The sequence below is a fragment of the Canis lupus genome, chromosome 5 (genome assembly GCF_048164855.1).
Source record: "Canis lupus baileyi chromosome 5, mCanLup2.hap1, whole genome shotgun sequence".
Classification (NCBI taxonomy): domain Eukaryota; kingdom Metazoa; phylum Chordata; class Mammalia; order Carnivora; family Canidae; genus Canis; species Canis lupus.
The window spans coordinates 70,641,352-70,659,873 of record NC_132842.1 but is presented as its reverse complement, the minus strand read 5'-3'; the positions used below and the strand labels follow the sequence as shown (position 1 = coordinate 70,659,873).

At 39.3% G+C, this 18,522-nt stretch overlaps 1 protein-coding gene across 37 annotated transcripts in view; it reads right to left on the bottom strand.

The window, feature by feature from the left end:
- The window catches only part of PUM1 (pumilio RNA binding family member 1), a 134,151-nt gene that overhangs the window by 86,553 nt on the left and 29,076 nt on the right, over positions 1-18,522 (bottom strand). For all 37 annotated transcript variants that reach the window (XM_072827430.1, XM_072827401.1, XM_072827403.1 and 34 more), the window contains one exon: positions 868-936. In XM_072827430.1, coding sequence (XP_072683531.1) covers positions 868-936 — 69 coding nt within the window. The remainder of the gene's footprint in view (positions 1-867; positions 937-18,522) is intronic.

The following is an 18,522-nucleotide window of genomic DNA, read 5'->3' as shown; positions in this document are numbered from 1 at the left end:
TTTAAAAAACATTAAAATGGATGTGGGAGCTTTTAAATACTGGATATGCATAAAATAAAACAGATGAAAACCCACAGTTAATCTCCAAAACAAGAGAACCACAAGCAAATGCCCCCAGCTTGAGAACCTAGAACACCTCTGACTACTCATTCAAACTATATGCTCTACTTATCACCAATGCATTCTTATGGTCAACAACTAGAATCACCAGAAGTCAGCTGTACTTATACTCCCATTTCTTTTAGAATTATGGCAATATTCCTTATCCATGTTTGGATAGCAATAAATTTTGTTCTTGCAAACGTTAGACATTATGAACAAACCAAAATTCCTGTTCCTTAATTCTATGTAGGTAAGGGAGGATTGACTGAGCCCTCCACCTTCTGGAATTATTTCACCAGAAATCTAACTTCCTTTTCATAATGGAGCTCTAAACAACATCCTCAGAAAATGGCACTACTCTAAAAATACGTTATCAACATGTTCTGATTAGCGGCCAATCTAAGACTCCCTTCCACTGTAAAAAGAACCTAGCAATAGGATAATGAGGCAAAAGTAAGGACATCTTATGCAAATAAAATTATTTTGTAGAATTTTAAAGCTTCAAATTACAAGTGACTAGTTAATATAATCATCAACAATTTATGTTCATGTTTTGGTTGCTTTGTTTTGTCTTTAAGACATTAGGGTAAAGCTAATGAAATCATTTTGGCAAAATTCTGCAATAACCCATTCCTATCATGAGGATGGCAACAAGAAAAAGCAAGCACATACTTCTGGAGACTAGATTCAGACACATTTGATGAAAGACAGCTCCAAACTTCCCTTAAAAACAATCCCACTTTCCTGACACACAGGTTCACTTACCTCTCCCATCGCTCTTCCCTCCAGAGCAAGTGCTTGAAAATCATGATTCAGCTCATCCATAGAACGTACCTATCATTCAAAATAGAGAAGGGAAAAGTTTCAAGTTAGCATCTTGAATTTCACATCCACAGTAAACACAACTGAAAGGCTTTTCTAGGTTTGCTTTCAGATATTCACAAAGACAGTAACAATAATCATTAAGTCATTCACTTACCTTTAATTATCAGAGTTCAGAGCCAATGACCCCTGTTTTCTCCCCTCCCATTCCTTTTTTTAAAAAGGTGAAAAACACATAATCCAGAAGAAAAGGCATATTCCATCACAAGAGAATTATATTAACTTTCTCATACACTTTAATAAGTAAAAACCAAATGCTAAAGGGTAATAACATATCATGAACACAGCTACAGACTCAAAAGACCACAGTACTTGCCCCCAACTGCATATAGCAAGTAAAAACCAGGAATTTATTTGATCCAACCCAGTATTTCTTTAATAAACCTCAGGGAAAGGTGCTACAAACTATATAATGGAGTGCCCCAATGTTTCTCCATGTTGGAAGGTCTATGGGGCCCCTGGATCTCAATTCCAGGAGAAAAAAAACAGCAAATATTACAAGAATCCCTTCAAACTTCACCCATCATTAAATGTACTACCCAAATCATCACAATCTTTCCAGCCTTCAATTAACTCATATATTAACTCATCTCTAAGGTTATTTCTACAAAGTAAGGTTAGATCAAGGACGTAGTATGAAATAGTTAATTCAGGGCAGCCCCAGTGGTGTAATGGTTTAGCGCGGCTTGCAGCCCAGGGTGTGATCCTGGAGACCCTTGATCGAGTCCCACTAAGGCTCTCTGCATGGTGCCTGTTTCTCCTTCTGCCTGTGTCTCTGCCCCTCTCTCTGTGTCTCTATGAAGAAATAAATAAAATCTTTAAAGAAAAATAGTTAATTCAAAACAATCATAATTCAGGGCATCTGGGTGGCTCAGTCAGTTAAGCGTCGGCCTTCAGCTCAGGTCATGGATTGGGCCTGCTTTTCCCTCACCTCCTCGCTCGTGTTCTCTCTTGCTATCTCTGTTGTTATCTCTCTCTCAAATTTTTTTTCTAAAAAATCACAATTGGGATGCCTGGGTGGCTCAGGGTTGAGAACCTGCCCCTGCCTCAGGGCGTGATCCGCGGTCTCAGGATGGAGTCCAGCGTCGGGCTTCCTGCCTGAAGCCTGCTTCTCCCTCTGCCTACGTCTCTGCCTTTCTCTCTGTGTGTCTTTCATGAATAAATAAATAAAATCTTTTATAAATAAATAAATAATCATAATTCGAAAGCCTTGTGTTGTCCAATATTCTATTAGTCCCCTCAGTTATGAGAGGCAAGCCATCTCTGCTGCCTGAAGGCTACAGGACAGTCCCTGTTTATTCAAGAGGAAGGCACCTCTGCTTACCAGAGAAAGAAGGAGGCCAAGTGCCTGAAGCAAGAATCTCCCAAACCCCTTCATCTGACCATCATTACCCCCCACAGTTGGTGTACAACTGCAGGCTGTGAGTACATACAGAGCAGGTGAGGCTACAGCCAGGCAAGGAGAGGGAGAAGTACAGACAGCATGAGTCATAATACAGGTGGGAGAACGAATTCAATTTTATGAACAGGTTACCTATTTATCACCCAAAAATTTTAATTTGACTGAACTGACACCACATAAAAATACAGTTGCACTGTTGTTTTAAAACACGTTTCCAAACCCAGAGCTGATATATGCACAAAATGACACACTGTGTCACTAAAACAAAACAGCTTTTTTTTTTTAAGATTTTATTTATTTATTCATGAGAGACACAGACTGAAAGAGAGAGGCAGACACAGGCAGAGGGAGAAAGAAGCAGACTCCATGCAGGGAGCCTGATGCAAGACTCGATCCCAGGACTCAAGGATCACACCCTGGGCCAAAGGTAGGCACTAAACCACTGAGCCACCCAGGGATCCCCCTAAGACAAAACAGCTTTAAAATGCCTGCTAAAAATGTAAATTTATAAAATTTAAAATGAAGCTAAAATTCAGCCCTATAGGAACAAAGAGACATAGAGACAAAACTTTTTTATTGTGGTAAAACTGTTTCAAAGGGTTTTAAGATTTTATTTATTTATTCATGAGAGACATAGAGAGAAAAAGAGGGAGAGACATAGTCAGAGGGAGAAGTAGGCTCCATGCAGGGAGCCTGATCTGAGACTCATCCAAGGTCTCCAGGATCATGCCCTGGGCCGAAGGCAGGCACTTATCTGCTGAGCCACCAAGGCGTCCCTCAAAGGGCTTTGAAATAGAAGCTATGAACACATTACAAGGTGTTTCCATTATTTAGGTAAACACACTGTGAGTTCCTAAGCTATATGTAGTAAAGGTAAAAGGAGGAGAGGATGAGGCACAGGATGTTAGCTGGAAAACTACAAATGTCAGATGAAGTATTTTGAACCTTCAGGCCAGAGTTAACATTTACAAAGCATGTAAATCAAATGCACAAAGTTCTATATCTAGCTCTTTCTGTGGAATCTAATCATATGTTTAGCTAGAGCTAGGCATTTCTTGAAAATCCAAAAATCTACAAAGAGTTTTAACCAAATGTTGGAAATTGTATTCATATTTTCCAAGGAAAAAGTAAGAGTAGTAAGGGAAGTTACAGAACACGCAATATGCATATTTAGGTCATCATTATAAACATGTCACAGTGATTATCCCCATTTAAAAGATGAGAGGGGTGCCTGGGTGGCAAAGTTGGTTATGGAGCCAACTCTTGATTTTGGCTCAGGTCATGATCTCAGGGTTATGAGATCAAGCCCTGCATCAGGCTCCGTGATCAGTGGGGAATCTGCTCAAGATTTTTTCTCTCTCTCCCTCTCCTTCTGCCCCTCCCTTTACTCTCTTTCTCCTTCTAAAAATATATAAAATCTTTTTTAAAAAAATGAGAAAACTTGTGCCTCCAAGGAATGCCCTTCCCAACTATTGTTCTTAAGAGGAAGAGCATTTACATGGCACTGCCAGGGGCACCTGGGTGGCTCAAGCAGTTAAGCATCTGCCTTTAGCTCAAGTCATAATCCCAGGATGCTGGGATCCAGCCCCGCATTGGGCTCCCTGTTGAGTGGGGAGCCTGCTTCTCCTTCTCCCTCTGCCTCCTGCTTGTGCTCTCTGGCGCTCTCTCTGTTAAACAAATAAGTAAAATCTTAAAAAAAAAAGAGAGAGAGAGAGAGAAAAGAAGAAAAGAAAGAAAAGAAAAGAAAAGAAAAGAAGAGAAGAGAAGAGAAGAGAAGAGAAGAGAAGAGAAGAGAAGAAAAGAAAAGAAAAGAAAAAAGAAAAGAAAAGAAGAGAAAAGAATAGAAAAGAAAAGAAAAGAAAAGAAAAGAAAAGAAAAGAAAAGAAAAGAAAAGAAAAGAAAAAGGCACTGCCAGAATCTAAACCCAGGTCTTCCAATTCAAAATGCAACGTCCTTCCTATTTCACCAATCTGCCTCCAAGGCAGCCAAAGAAGTTTCCATCAGTAGATAAAACTGCCTTTTGTTTCTGTCTGGGCTTTGAGGAGTGTGCTCTCTTGGTCTTTTTGCCTTCACTTTCCACACTCTCCTCTCCTCAACTTCAAAGTGTGCCCATCCATCATTTCTGTCTCCACCGCCCCCCCCCCCACATTTCCTAATTTCCTAGCTTGCTCAAGTCTTCTCTCTCCCTCTCTGAAACCCTCTCTTCTCTTCCTCCAGCCCTCCCTCTTTCTGGGGGTCTCCCCATTCTACCTTCCCTACAGGATGAACCACTCTTCCTCTTCCCTGTGTACTACTCTCCTAACTCCTACAGACACTGAAGAGAAGGAGCCTCACTTTTCAAAGTTTGTTGTGCTAGTCCAGAAACTCCATTATAAACCAATTGCCCGGGATCCCTGGGTAGCGCAGCGGTTTGGCGCCTGCCTTTGGCCCAGGGCGCGATCCTGGAGACCCGGGATCGAATCCCACATCGGGCTCCCGGTGCATGGAGCCTGCTTCTCCCTCTGCCTGTGTCTCTGCCTCTCTCTCTTTCTCTCTGTGTGACTATGATAAATAAATAAAAATTAAAAAAAAATTTTTTTAAAATTAAAAATAAAAAAAATAAACCAATTGCCCCCAGATGACTAGACCAGATAAGCCAAATCATTCTCACAAAAACGTTTTAACTAGTCAAGAACTTAACTGTTTATAACAGGAGGGGTCATCGACACCAGACCGCCTCTCCACACGAATTCTTCCTAAGAAACAAAACTAATGACCAGACGAAGATGCTCAGGAATCCAGAGAAATCAAAGAATGAAGAAATATTTTAGGCAGGTAATAAAGAAACCCTTTCTATCATTAAAGAGAAAAGGTGGCTATAAATTATCATCACAGTAAATGCTCCCATCACAACAGAATAATCTTTCCAGTTCTCATGCTCTACATGCCCATTCTCTACAATTTAATTTGAGTGCCAGGTTAATGTTAATTTCTAGCACTACTGGGACACCTGGGTAACTCAGCAGTTTGGCGCCTGCCTTCGGCCCAGGGCGTAATCCTGGGGACCCCGGATCGGGTCCCACGTCAGGCTCCCTGCATGGAGCCTGCTTCTCTCTCTCTGCTTGTGTCTCTGCCTCTCTCTCTGTATCTCTCATGAATAAATAAAATCTTTTTTAAAAAATAAAAATAAAATAAATTTAAAAAAATTTCTAGTACTACTTAAACTTAATTCCTTTTCCACTTTTGCTAAATGTCTGTAAGATGCCCTTCATTCCACTAACTGATCTTCCCTATCTCCTCTGGTTTCACCAATCTATTTCCTACTTTTCTTCTTTGGGCTATTTGCCAGTAACATGGAACTTTCTCATAACCTTCCAAGACTTTCTCTACTCCCCTCCCCACAAAGGCATCTTCTGCTCCCTTTATTAAAGAGGCAAAGTGAGATAAGCACTTTAGTGCCTGATCTACCTCTATATTCCTACTTTCATCCCACCATAGACTATCATCCATACACATTCCCCAGATCCCAGAACTTTCTTCTGTAAAGCCTCAACACCTGCCTCCTCCTCACAAGGACCCTGTCCTAACTAGAACTATAATTTAGCAAGTTAAGTTGAATGTTTTAGCACACAAGAAGTTATAGGATCAAAAGAGATAAATCCAGAACTATATATCACACTTGGAAAATTAAAAATTAAGCACCTTACGAATCTTTATTTTAAAGTATTTTTTTAAAGATTTTATTTATTTATTCATAGACAGAGAGAGAGGCAGAGGGAGAAGCAGGCTCCATGCAGGGAGCCCGATGCAGGACTCAATCCTGGGTCTCCAGAATCACACCCTGGGCTGCAGGCGGCGCCAAACCACTGTGCCACCAGAGCTGCCCCAAATCTTTATTTTAAAATAATCTCATTGTAAAATGCCTGCCCTTCCATCACCCCGAGAAGCCCTACTTACCATACCCAAAATCCTCTACGCTTATCAGAATCATCAGTGAATGATACACACATCACTGTTTCCTCATCTGTAAAACTGAGATAACATCAACTATTTTACCAGTTTGTTTTCCTGGTTAAATGAGACAAAAGTGTCCAATACTTAGTAGGCATTTAATCAACCTTATCCACCTCACACTTATTCTGTTTTAAGTTACTGAAACATCTCCACACATTCATCCTTTCTTTCCCACCTCCAGAGGGTAAATTTTAGTCATTCCTTTATTGGGGAGTGGGAGAGCTAGTTGTCTCTCCAGTTCAGCATTTCCATAATCAGTGTATTAGAAGTACCTAGATCTGGGACAACAGGGTGGCGCAGTGGGTTGAGCATTCAACTCTTGGTTTTAGCTCAGAATGAGATCTCAGGGTGGTGAGTCTGAGGGCCACCCATCCAAAATCAGGCTCCGGGCTCAGCAGGGAGTCTACTTGAAGATTCTCTCCCTCATCCCTCTCCTCACTCCCCCTTTAAAAAAAAAGTACCTAGATCATGCGAACATCTAAATTACTTTCTAGGGGATCCCTGGGTGGCGCAGCGGTTTGGCGCCTGCCTTTGGCCCAGGGCGCGATCCTGGAGACCCGGGATCGAATCCCACATCAGGCTCCCAGTGCATGGAGCCTGCTTCTCCCTCTGCCTGTGTCTCTGCCTCTCTCTCTCTCTCTCTCTCTCTGTGACTATCATAAAAAAAAAATTAAAAAAAAAATTAAAAAAAATAAATAAATAAATTACTTTCTAAACTTAGCAATTTAGCATTTCAAAGTGCATCCATTTCTCTCTCTTCTCAATTCCCAGCTAAAGCACCAATTCAAGGAACTTCCACTCTCCATTCTCATCCATTCAGGAAAAAAAAAAAAAAAAAAAAAAAACCCACTGGCTCAAGCCCACATTCTTTTCGCTCTCATTTAAAAAAAATAAAATAAAATAAATAAAATAAAATAAAATAAAATAAAATAAAATAAAATAAAATAAAATAAAATTCAGTAAAGTCCCTTCTACAATTCCTTCATTCCTGAACTTCCCAGGCCACTACAGTCTCCTGATTCTCCTCCTGCCTCACCATTTAGATGCTTATCTCTTTTGACAGCCAACATTGCACTCAAAGGGGGAAAAAGAAAGAAACTTAGGCACAAAGAAATCCAAATATTAGGAGTTCATGATCCAAATACTTCATAAATTACAATTTATCAGTTTTTCAAGCAGATATTATTGAACATTAAAAAAATCAAAGAACAAAATGAAGCAAATACCATAGTAGACCATGCAATCCAGAATAAAAGACCTAAAAAAGAAGCAATTTTGATAGCATTGTGGTTAGGTTCTTGACCTTACTTAGCTAGCTAGCATTCTTGTCCCTTAACTGCTCAGTGACTTTACAATGAATGCCCTTTACTTGAACCAGCTTGACCAGTTCTCTGTTGCCTGCAGAGAAGAACCAAACTCAGACACAACAGTATTACTGAGTTGATATTTATATAATCACACTGGAAGTTTATATTTTAATAAAGAGTAACTGAGAACCATATAGAGCACTTAGAAAGTAAAATTCAATAAATCAATACTTTCTGAATATTCTCTGTAATGGACATGTTTCAAGACACCTGCCTACAAAGGACAAGTTTATGATTCCCATCCCACCACCTCCGGCCACCAACAATTACCCTAAAAGCATTCCCCTAAATGGCCAAATCCCAAGTACCTAGTGAGAAATGATAAACTGACCTACTCAGGTTCCTCTCTCAGCATTTGGGCCAGATAACTATGGAGAGATAAAATGAAATTCCCTAAAGATCTGGCAGTTGGGGCTGTCATTTTGATTCAAGTATAACTTGGTGAATAAGCAGAAGACAAAGAGAAAACAAAGAATGTTGAAAAAAGCAGAGACAAGAGACTATGGAACCCCTATAGAAACAGAAAGCCACCCAGTGCTAAGGAGGCCCACATTTATATTCCCTATTCAAGGCGTCAGAGAGAATCCTTGGTGTTCTTTCATTTAACTGAATTTTTGCTAGCTTGAGACTAAAACTGCCTTTACTCAAATATTTGTTTCCTCAACTAGTGACTCTAAGCTGTCAGGGCCTTTTCTCCTCCACAATTACCTTTGTTTTCCTGGAGGATTTTTTACACAGGTAAGTCTAGATCGTGATGGTTCTGTTTCACTAACACAAATCCAGAATCATATATGCAGAAGAGCTGGTGCCAAGAACTATTACTGGAAGAAGATACCAGTGAGAAAAAAACGAGCAAAAGCAGGAGAAACCTAAGGAGCACCTGGCTGGCTCAGTCAGTAGAGCATGCAACTCTCGATCTTGGGGTTTTATGTTTGAGCCCCCATGCTAGGTGTAGAGATTACTTTTAAAAAATGAATAAATAAAATCTTAAAACAAAAAGGCAGAAAAAACTTGAGTGATAGACTATGTTAATGGAATGTAAGAATTAACCTAATTTGAATTTAACCATTAAGAGAAAGGGGCGCCTGTGTGGCTTCTGTCAATTAAGCATCTGACTCTAGGTTTTGGCTCAAGACATGTTCTCAAAGTCCTGAGACCAAGCATAGTGTCAGGCTCCAAGCTGGGTGTATAGCCTGCTTAAGATTCTCTCTCCTCTCTCCCTCTCCTCCCCCACCCTTCTCAAAGAAGGAAGGAAGGGAGGAAATTCAGGTACTCTAACAAAGGTACCGCGCCTTTGTAAAAAATAAATTTTTAAAAAGCAAAAAGCAATTAGATTTCTCAAATAAAATATAAACAAATCCTCATTCCTCTTGATTACTGGGGGAGGGGGAACCTACTCTTTCAGCCTAAGTAGATGTAAACCCTACTACATGACCTTATTTATAAATGTTTCCATTCTTATTTTTCCACTGTCATTAACAACACTAAATACTAGCATTTGCTGATTTTTAAGGCACTGTACTGCAAAACAGACACTATTCTTTCATTTTCTATATGAGAAAACCAAGGTTTGGTGAAGTAACTCGTGCAAAGTCCTACAGCAGATAAAGATCAGAAGTGGAATTCAAATTCCAGGGACACCTGGGTGGCTCAGTGGTTGAATGTCTACCTCCAGATCAGGGCGTGATCCTAGAGTCCTGGGATTGAGTCCCACATTGGGCTCCTTGCATGGAGCCTGCTTCTCCCTCTGCCTCTCTCTATGTCTCTCATGAATAGACAAGTGGAATCTTTAAAAAAAAAAAAAAAAAAAAACAGAAAACAAATTCTGGTCTCTCTACCCTTTACAAGTTCTCTGTTTCTCTGTTCTCATCAGAGGCAAACACAAAAGCACATGTGGGTTGAACAGCTATTATTCCAGCAACCAATTACTACACTATTCTAATACTGCCTTCCATGATACACAAGGGGAAAATGAAGTCGCCACAGCAGCCAGAGTTAGACTGAACGTCTATTTCTTCACTATCATTAAAGATTGCTACTACTTTAGCAATTAAATATATTACAGTTACAGATTACCTAATGTGCCATTGGCTTTCTGCTAAGATGATTAACAGACCCACATAATAAACTACTATAATTAAGTTACCAAAACTGTTTTGCTACCAGACTACCAGAATATATACACCTCATGTAAATGTCAGCACCTCCCAGACATAAAAGAAAATAATTTAGAAAGTGAAAGGATGAACATATATTTTCAAAATCATTTCAGGATACTACTGACTTTTAAACACAAAAACCTCACAAGTGCTGGTTGTCAGTCTAATTTCACCAATCATGTTCAGGCTGCAATCCATATGAGGACCAGGCCACTTTACAGAAAGAAACTGTTAAATTGTTATGAAGGAAAAAAATTGTTGGGATCCCTGGGTGGCGCAGCGGTTTAGCGCCTGCCTTTGGCCTGGGGCATGATCCTGGAGACCCAGGATCGAATCCCACATCGGGCTCCCGGTGCATGGAGCCTGCTTCTCCCTCTGCCTGTGTCTCTGCCTCTGTGTGTGTGTGTGTGTGTGTGTGTGTGTGTGTGTGTGTGTGACTATCATAAATAAATTAAAAAAATTTTTTAAAAATTGTTATGGAAGAACCTAAAAAGTGTAAAACTTGAGATAATGATCAGGGGCGCCTAACTAGCCCAGTCAGAGCATGCAACTCTTGACTTCAGGGCAGAGATTACTTAAAAATAGAAAATCTTGAGGCACCTGGTGGCTCGGTCAGTTAAGCATCTGCCTTCCCTCAGGTCATAGTCTCAGGATCCTATGATGGAGACCCACAGCAAGGTCCCTACTGAGGGGTAGGGGAGTCTGCTTCTTCCTCTCCCTCAACCCCCCACCATGCCCACATTCTCTCACTTGCTCTCAAATAGATAAAAATCTTTTTAAAAAAAAAATAGAAAATCTTAAAAACTTAAGATGATGAACAATCTTATCTCTACTTGTCTATAAACTATCTACAGCCACATATTTGAATTGCATATTCCTGACCATCAAAAGAACAAATTTCAAAAACATAAAAGAGACTCCCATACCACTATACAGATTACATCAAAAAATGCTCATATGTGGGGTACGTGGATGGCTCAGTCAGTTAAGTGCCTGACTTCAGTTCAGGTCATGATCCTGGGTTCAACTGCTGCATAGGGTTCCCTGCTCAGCAAGGAGCCTCCTTCTGCTGCTCCCCTTGCCTGTGCTCCCCTTGCCTGTGCTCGCTTGCTCGCTCTGTCAAATAAATGAATAGAATCTTAAAAAAAAAAAAAAAGTGTTTGCAATGGAAGACACACCAAAAAGTGTTCATTAGCAGTAAAAGGCTTCCTTCTAAAATACCAATCTCGAGAGGATGTATGGAAAAAATAAAGAGATAAATGAAGAATACCTGGTCCAAAAGTTCTTAAATTGGGTTGTGGCAAATGTGAAAGATCAGGAGCTTTCCAAAAAATGAAAATTTGGGGCTCCTGGGTAGCTCAGTCGGTTAAGTGTCTGCCTTCAGCTCAGGTCATGATCCCAGGGCCCAGGAATCAAGCCCCACATCAGAGCTCTCTGCTCAGCAGGAAACCTGCTTCTCCCTCTCCCTCTGCCAGCTGTTCCACCTGCTTGTGCTGTCAAATAAATAAGTAAACTCTTATTTAAAATTTTTTTTTGAAAGTTTAACGTTATTTGCCATCACTGGAATCAGGAACAATTTTACTGGCATAGTACTGGAACCTGTGTAAAGTAATGTGTAATGTGAAAGCACCAAATATTTGTCCACAATAAAAGGCACACACTGGCTTTTCCAAAATTTTGCTAACATCAAATTTTCTGAGATTCACTTTGTCATTCCTGGTGCTTACTAATGGACATGTAACAGTAGGATTAAAGGTTTAGAAGAATTTCTACCATAAGAAGAGTTTGTCAAAGAAAAACAATTTTTAATAAAAATTCTCTACAAATTATAAAATGGTGACTACTTTTTAACACATGTAAAACTTAGACCATCAGTGAAAACTACCAATTTTGGAAAATAAATTCAGAGAAGAAGCTATCTGCTACCGGATACACCTACAGTGTCAGTCTCGAAGTTGGAGGAATACTTACACAAAGCTTACCTCTCTAGTTAATCTGCTCTCCCTTGTCGACAGACTAGAAATTGGATGCAGACAAAAGTTCAAAGACCATGGACAGGTGTCTTACTGCTCTTGTAACTGCTGAAGTAACAACCACTAAGTAGCAAAACTGCACTCTATCAATAGTGCCATGGTAGTCCATCTAATCTCCCTAAAAGTAACTCTCATGGTATTAAAAGCATGACAGGTCGGGGGCACCGGGGTGGCTCAGTGGTTGAGTGTCTGCCTTCCACTTGGCATGATCCTGCAGTCCTGGGATCGAGTCCCACATCAGGCTCCCCACAGGGAGCCTGCTTCTCCCCTATATCTCTGCCTCTCTCTGTGTGTCTTTCATGAATAAATAAATAAAATCTTTTAAAAAATGAAAGGAAAAACATGACACACAATTATTTGTAATATGACAAATTATGCTTGGTCTTAGGAGTGATAAAAATAGCAGAAAGGGGGATGCCTGGGCAGCTCAGCGGTTGAGCATCTGCCTTTGGCTCAGGGTGTGATCCGAGAGTCCCGGGATGGAGTCCCACACTGGGATTCCTTCATGGAATCTTCTGCCTATGTTTCTGCCTCTCTCTCTCTGTGTCTCTCATGAATAAATATTTTTTTAAAAAAAAATAGCAGAAAAAATAGCAGAAAGAGGACTTCTAGTGCCAGCTTCTTTAAAATGGTTCTTATCCTCCTTAAAATAATACTTTGTTATGCTTTTCAGAGTTTCTCAAGAAAGAAATTTGACAATATGCACCAAGTTTTATAAATGTTCATGCCCTCTGATTCAGTAATTTCACTTCTAGGAATTTAGCCAAAGCAAATAATCAGAAATATGATTAAAAAATTGTTAACAAAGATCTTCACCCAGGCACTGTGACGGCAAAAGTGGTAAAAAGTTTATGGGGCGCCTGGGTGGCTTAGTAGGCAGAGTGACCAACTCTTGTTTTTGGCTCAGATATAATTTCAGAGTCGTGAGACAGAGTCCCACATTGGGCTTGCACTCAGCAGGAGTCTGCTTAAGATTCTCACTCTCTCTCTGCTCCTCTCCCACACACATGCATGCACACTCTCTCCCTCTCAAATAAATCTTTTTCTAAAAATGGTAAAAAGTTTAAATATACCAGGAATCATTAAGTATAGCATATATTCATTTACAGAATTTTTGTACAGCTATTTAAAACATTTTTTAAATTGCTGAACAGAAGAAAATCTGTATATGTGTAAGGATTCTACAAATCTGCATATATAAAAGGATACATATGTATTTCCATATAGAGATATAAACAAGACTAGAAGATATAAACCCAAATGTTAACTCAGAATTTCTTTGGTAGTTTCTGTATGTTGTATAACACCTCTGGAAAAAAACTAGAAAGAACCTTCTAAAAATAAATCTGACAATATTTACGATGTCTTTAAAATATGAACACCTTTCAAACCAATAATCCTCTTCTAAAACCATCTTAAATAACCAAAATAAGGGGATAAGCTTGATAAGCCAAGGTACTCATTGTGCAGTTACTTTTCTCAATAAATAAAATAAAATAAATAAATAAAATAAAATAATAAAATAAAATAAAATAAAATAAAATAAAATAAAACAAAACAATAAATACTTTCAACAAAAAGTTAGGGGTAGGAATAGCCAAAAGTAAATAAAAAGGTTAGTTATGGTATATCCAGAAGCAATTTCCACAGGAACAGCACTGTGAAAAACAAAAGAAACAAGAGGGCCTTTTAGAACTGTTATAATAGCTAGCACTTGCTGGCTATATTCTAGGTAGCAATATATACTGTTTAATTCTCCAACAATGAAATAATTCCTAATTATCCTCCATTCCCCATTTTTTTAATGGAGGGGAAAACTGAGGCAGAGAAAGGTGAAAAATTTGCCCAAAGTTACCCAGGCAGGCTGACTCCAGAGTGTGTCTCATAACCAGTGTCCTACATTGGGGGATCAAAATGTGTCTAGGATACTCCAACTGTTTCAGCAACAAAGACAAAAGGACCCATCCAGATCCAACAAAACTGCACTAGATGAAAGTCTGCTAGAAACTCAAAAGTGGAAAAGGAGCTGTGCACATTACTCTGCCACCCAACTGTGTATCTGAAGATATAACAGCCACCCACACAGCCCATCTGTGGCCAGAATTCTAGGATTCTTCTCCATTAATTCAAGGATGATCAAAAGGAAGTAAGTCATCATGAGACTATAGGGAGTAAACTATTTAACGAGGAAAAAGAAATCACATCCTGAAGATATTGGATTATCTATTGGAAAAGAGAATGAACATATATATAGGCATAAATTCACAGCAAAGTTAAAATCCACAAGGCAGTGAGTAGTAAGCCAAATAAATACTAATGCAAACAAATCTGAAAATAACTCAATCTGGAGTTAAAGAACAAAGATTAAAAGATAAATGGAAACCCAAATGTCCACCAACTGATGAATGTATTAAAATGTATGTCATACAAAGGAATATTATTTGGCCATAAAAAGGAACAAAGCACATAAACATACACCAAACCCTAAAAACATTAGGTAAGTGAAAGAGGCCAGACATGAAAAGTCACATATTATATGATCCCATTTATATGAAATATTCATAATAAACAATCTACAGAAACAAGAGTAGATTGGTATCTGCCAGGGACTTGGGAAAGAGAAAACAGGCAATGACTACCAATGAGTACAAAGTTTCTTCTTGGAGTGCTAAAAATGTCCTACAGTTATATAGCTGATAGTTGCATTAACACTGAAAACCAAAGAATTATAAATATAAAGATGAATTTTAAGGTATGTGAAAAATATCTCAATAAAGCTGTTATCTAGGGCAGCCCCGGTGGCGCAGGGGTTTAGTGCCGTCTGCAGCCTGGGGTGTGATCCTGGAGACCCAGGATCGAGTCCCGCATCGGGCTTCCTGCATAGGGCCTGCTTCTCCCTCTGCCTGTGTCTCTGCCTCTCTCTCGCTCTCTCTGAATGAATAAATAAAACTTAAAAAAAAAAAAAAAAAGCTGTTACCTAAAAAAAATTGGAGTTGGCAAACTTTTCTGTAACAGGCCAAATAATATAGACTTCGTGGGCTACACAGAGTCTTTGTCATATATTTTTTGTTTTTGTTTTTGTTTTTGTAACTTTCAACTATTTAAAAATGTAAGAACCAAGGCACCTGGGTGTAAGCATCTGTCTTTGACTCAGGTAGTGATACCAGAGTCCTGGGATCAAGTCCCATATGGGGCTCCCTGCAGGGAGCCTATTTCTCCTGGGATGAGCCTGCATCAGGCAGGCTGGCTCTCTGCTCAGCAGAGAGTCTGCTTCTCCCTCTGCCTCTGCCTGCCATTCCCCCTTTGCGTGTGCCTGTTCTCTCTGTCAAATAAATAAATAAAATCATTTTTAAAAGCTGAAAAATTTTCCAAGTGAATGCATACTAAATTAATATTGATCCATAAATTAAGTAAAGATCTCTTATCAAACTTATAAATGGAGTTCTGCAAATGTTAGTAGGAAAAAGCAAACAGGAAAAAATTTATCAAACAGAATTTAATATTTTTATTAATCATTAAGATCATATAAAAGTAAAACAAGAATAAACTCACATTAAGTAATAAAGATAGGGACACCTGGGTGGCTCAGTGGTTCAGCATCTGCCTTCAGTCCAGTACGTGATCCCAGGTCCTGGGATTGAGTCCCAGATCCGGCTCCCTGCGAGAAGCCTGCTTCTCCCTCTGCCTATATCTCTGCCTCTCTCTGTGTCTCTCGTGAATAAATAAAATCTTTTAAAAAATAAAAATTGGGGATCCCAATTAATAAACCGCTCAGCGATTTAGTGCCTGCCTTTGGCCCAGGGCATGATCCTGGAGTCCCGGGATCAAGTCCCACGTCAGGATCCTTGCATGGAGCCTGCTTCTCCCTCTGCCTGTGTCTCTGCCTCTCTGTGTGTGTCTCTTGTGAATAAATAAATAAAATATTTTTTTAAAAAATAAGAATAAATAAAAATAAAAATGAAAAAATAAATAAATAAATAAATAAATAAATAAATAAATAAATAAAGACAACTGCTCACATAAAAAGATGCTAAACATCATGAGCCATCAGGGAAACAGATTCAAATCACAGTGAGGTATCATTACATATGTACCAGAATGACTAAGAAAAACAGTTAACAGCACCAAATGCCAGTAAGGGTACAGAAAAACTGCACTGTTCATACACGCTGGTAAGAATGCAAAATGGTACAGCCACTCTGAGAAACAATTAAGCAGTTTTTTTTTTTTAATTTAGCACTTTAAAAAACTGCACAAGCAACTATCACGTGACCCAGCAACTGCACTCCTGGACCTTTATCCCAGCAAAATGAAAACTTAGAATCACAGAAACACCTGAACATGGATGTTCATAGCAGCTTTATCTGCAGCAACTAAAAACCAGAATCTGCCCAGATGTCCTTCGACTGTTTAAACAAACGGTGATACATCCATACCAGGACACAGTAGGCAGCAATCAGAAGGAATGAACTACTACGTCCAAAAACTTGGTAAGTCTCCAGGACCTTCTGCAGAGCTAAAAAGGCCAATCCCCAAAACCAATATACTAGATTATTCCATTCATATAACAGTTTTGCAATGATAAAATTAGTGATTGTGGGGAACTCCCCTACCCCCCCCCCAACCTCACAAAGAAAGGGAAGGTGTTGTGGCTATAAAAAGGGCTATTCAAAGGTCTCTGTGGTTTTGGAAATATTTGGTATTTTGACTATGGTGGTAAATATTTGAACCTACACAGGTGATAACGTTATACGGAACTTAATACACACACAAATGAGTCCAAAACTGGAAAAATCTAAGACTGGGTCAATATCTTAGCTGTGATGTCACACTACACAATTGTACCTGCAAAATATTACTGGCAAATGTTATACTGTAAAATGTTACCAGATCAGGGCAGGGGGGAAGCAGGGGGAAGGGAACTGGGCAAAGTGTGTAACGGATTTCTCTGAATTATTTCTTACAATAGTATGTGAATCAATAATTAACTAAATCAAAAATTTAAATAAAAAAAGAAAGGACGCCTGGGTGGCTCAGTGGTTGAACATCTGCCTTCGGCTCAGGGCATGATCCCAGAAGTCCCGGGATTGAGTCTTGCATCAGGCTCCCTGCATAGAGCCTGCTTCTCCTCCCTCTGCCTGAGTATCTGCCTCTTTCTCTGTGTCTCTTGTGAACAGATAAATAAATCTCTAAAAAAAAAATAAAAATAAGGGACGCCTGGGTGGCTCAGCAGTATGATCCTGGGGTCCTGGGATTGAGTCCCACATTGGCTTCCTGCATGGAGCCTACTTCTCCCTCTGCCTGTGTCTCTGCCTCTGTGTGTGTGTGTGTCTTTCATGAATAAATAAATAAAATCTTTATAAATGAATGAATGAATGAATAAGAAAGAAAGAAAGAAAGAAAGAAAGAAAGAAAGAAAGAAAGAAAGAAAGAAAGAAAGAAAATTTTAAAAAGCAATTGCTATAAAGAAAGAAGGGCAGCCTCTGGTGGCACAGCAGTTTAGCACCGCCTACAGCCCAGGGCGTGATCCTGGAGACCCTGGATCCAGTCCCACGTCAGGCTCTCTGCATGGAGCCTGCTTCTTCTGTGTCTCTGCCTCTCTCTGTGTCTCTGCCTCTCTCTCTGTGTGTGTCTCTGCCTCTCTCTCTCTCTGCATCACTATGAAAAAATAAATAAAATCTTTAAAAAAGAGAGAGAGAAAGAAACAAACAAACAACTTGGTAGTTCCAAAAAAGAAAAAGAAGATAGTTCCTGGTTCCTGAGCAAAAAAAAACTAAAATAACCAAATATAACCAAATATATAACCAAAGGATACTTCTCCAGCTACAAAACTATGCAGATCAAAAGTTCTCACTCATATAACACATAAAAATTGCATCCTTAACAAACTGTCCTAAAGCTGGAGTATTCCTTAAGTATCCCAGCAGGGGGAAAAAAATAGTTTACCCTTGGTTCTCTAAAATACTACATGCCAAAGACAGTAAAATGAAATATGCTATATATAGCCCAAAGAGTTTGTCCTGACACAACTGCCTTTCATGTATAAAGGCTATAGAAATATAATATAGAAAAGTAATAAAATGCCACCCACATGCCATCTTTCAAGTAATTCATATATGAAGCATTCCAGCTGAATTAAAATTAAGCTCACAAAATAAACAGTCACACAGCCACTTAATGAAAAAATAGTGAGCAATAACGATGACCAACGTATTTTTATATATAATACATATTCTCAAATGCATTATTCTAAGTGGGAGAAAAAAAAAACAAACAAATTCAAAAGTTAAATACAGGGCAGCCCAGGTGGCTCAGCAGTTCAGCGCCGCCTTCAGCCCGGGGCCTGATCCTGGAGGCCCAGGATCAAGTCCCATGTCAGGCTCCCTGCATGAAGCCTGCTTCTCCCTCTGCCTGTGTCTCTGCCTCTCTCCCTCTCTCTGTTTCTCATGAATAAACAAAATATTAAAAAAAAATAAAAAACAAAAGTTAAATACATTTACAGTATAGGACATTTTTAAAAGGCAAAACTAGAGGGGAACAAAAATAGATTCATGGTTACCAGAGGCTGAAAATGGGAGTTAAAA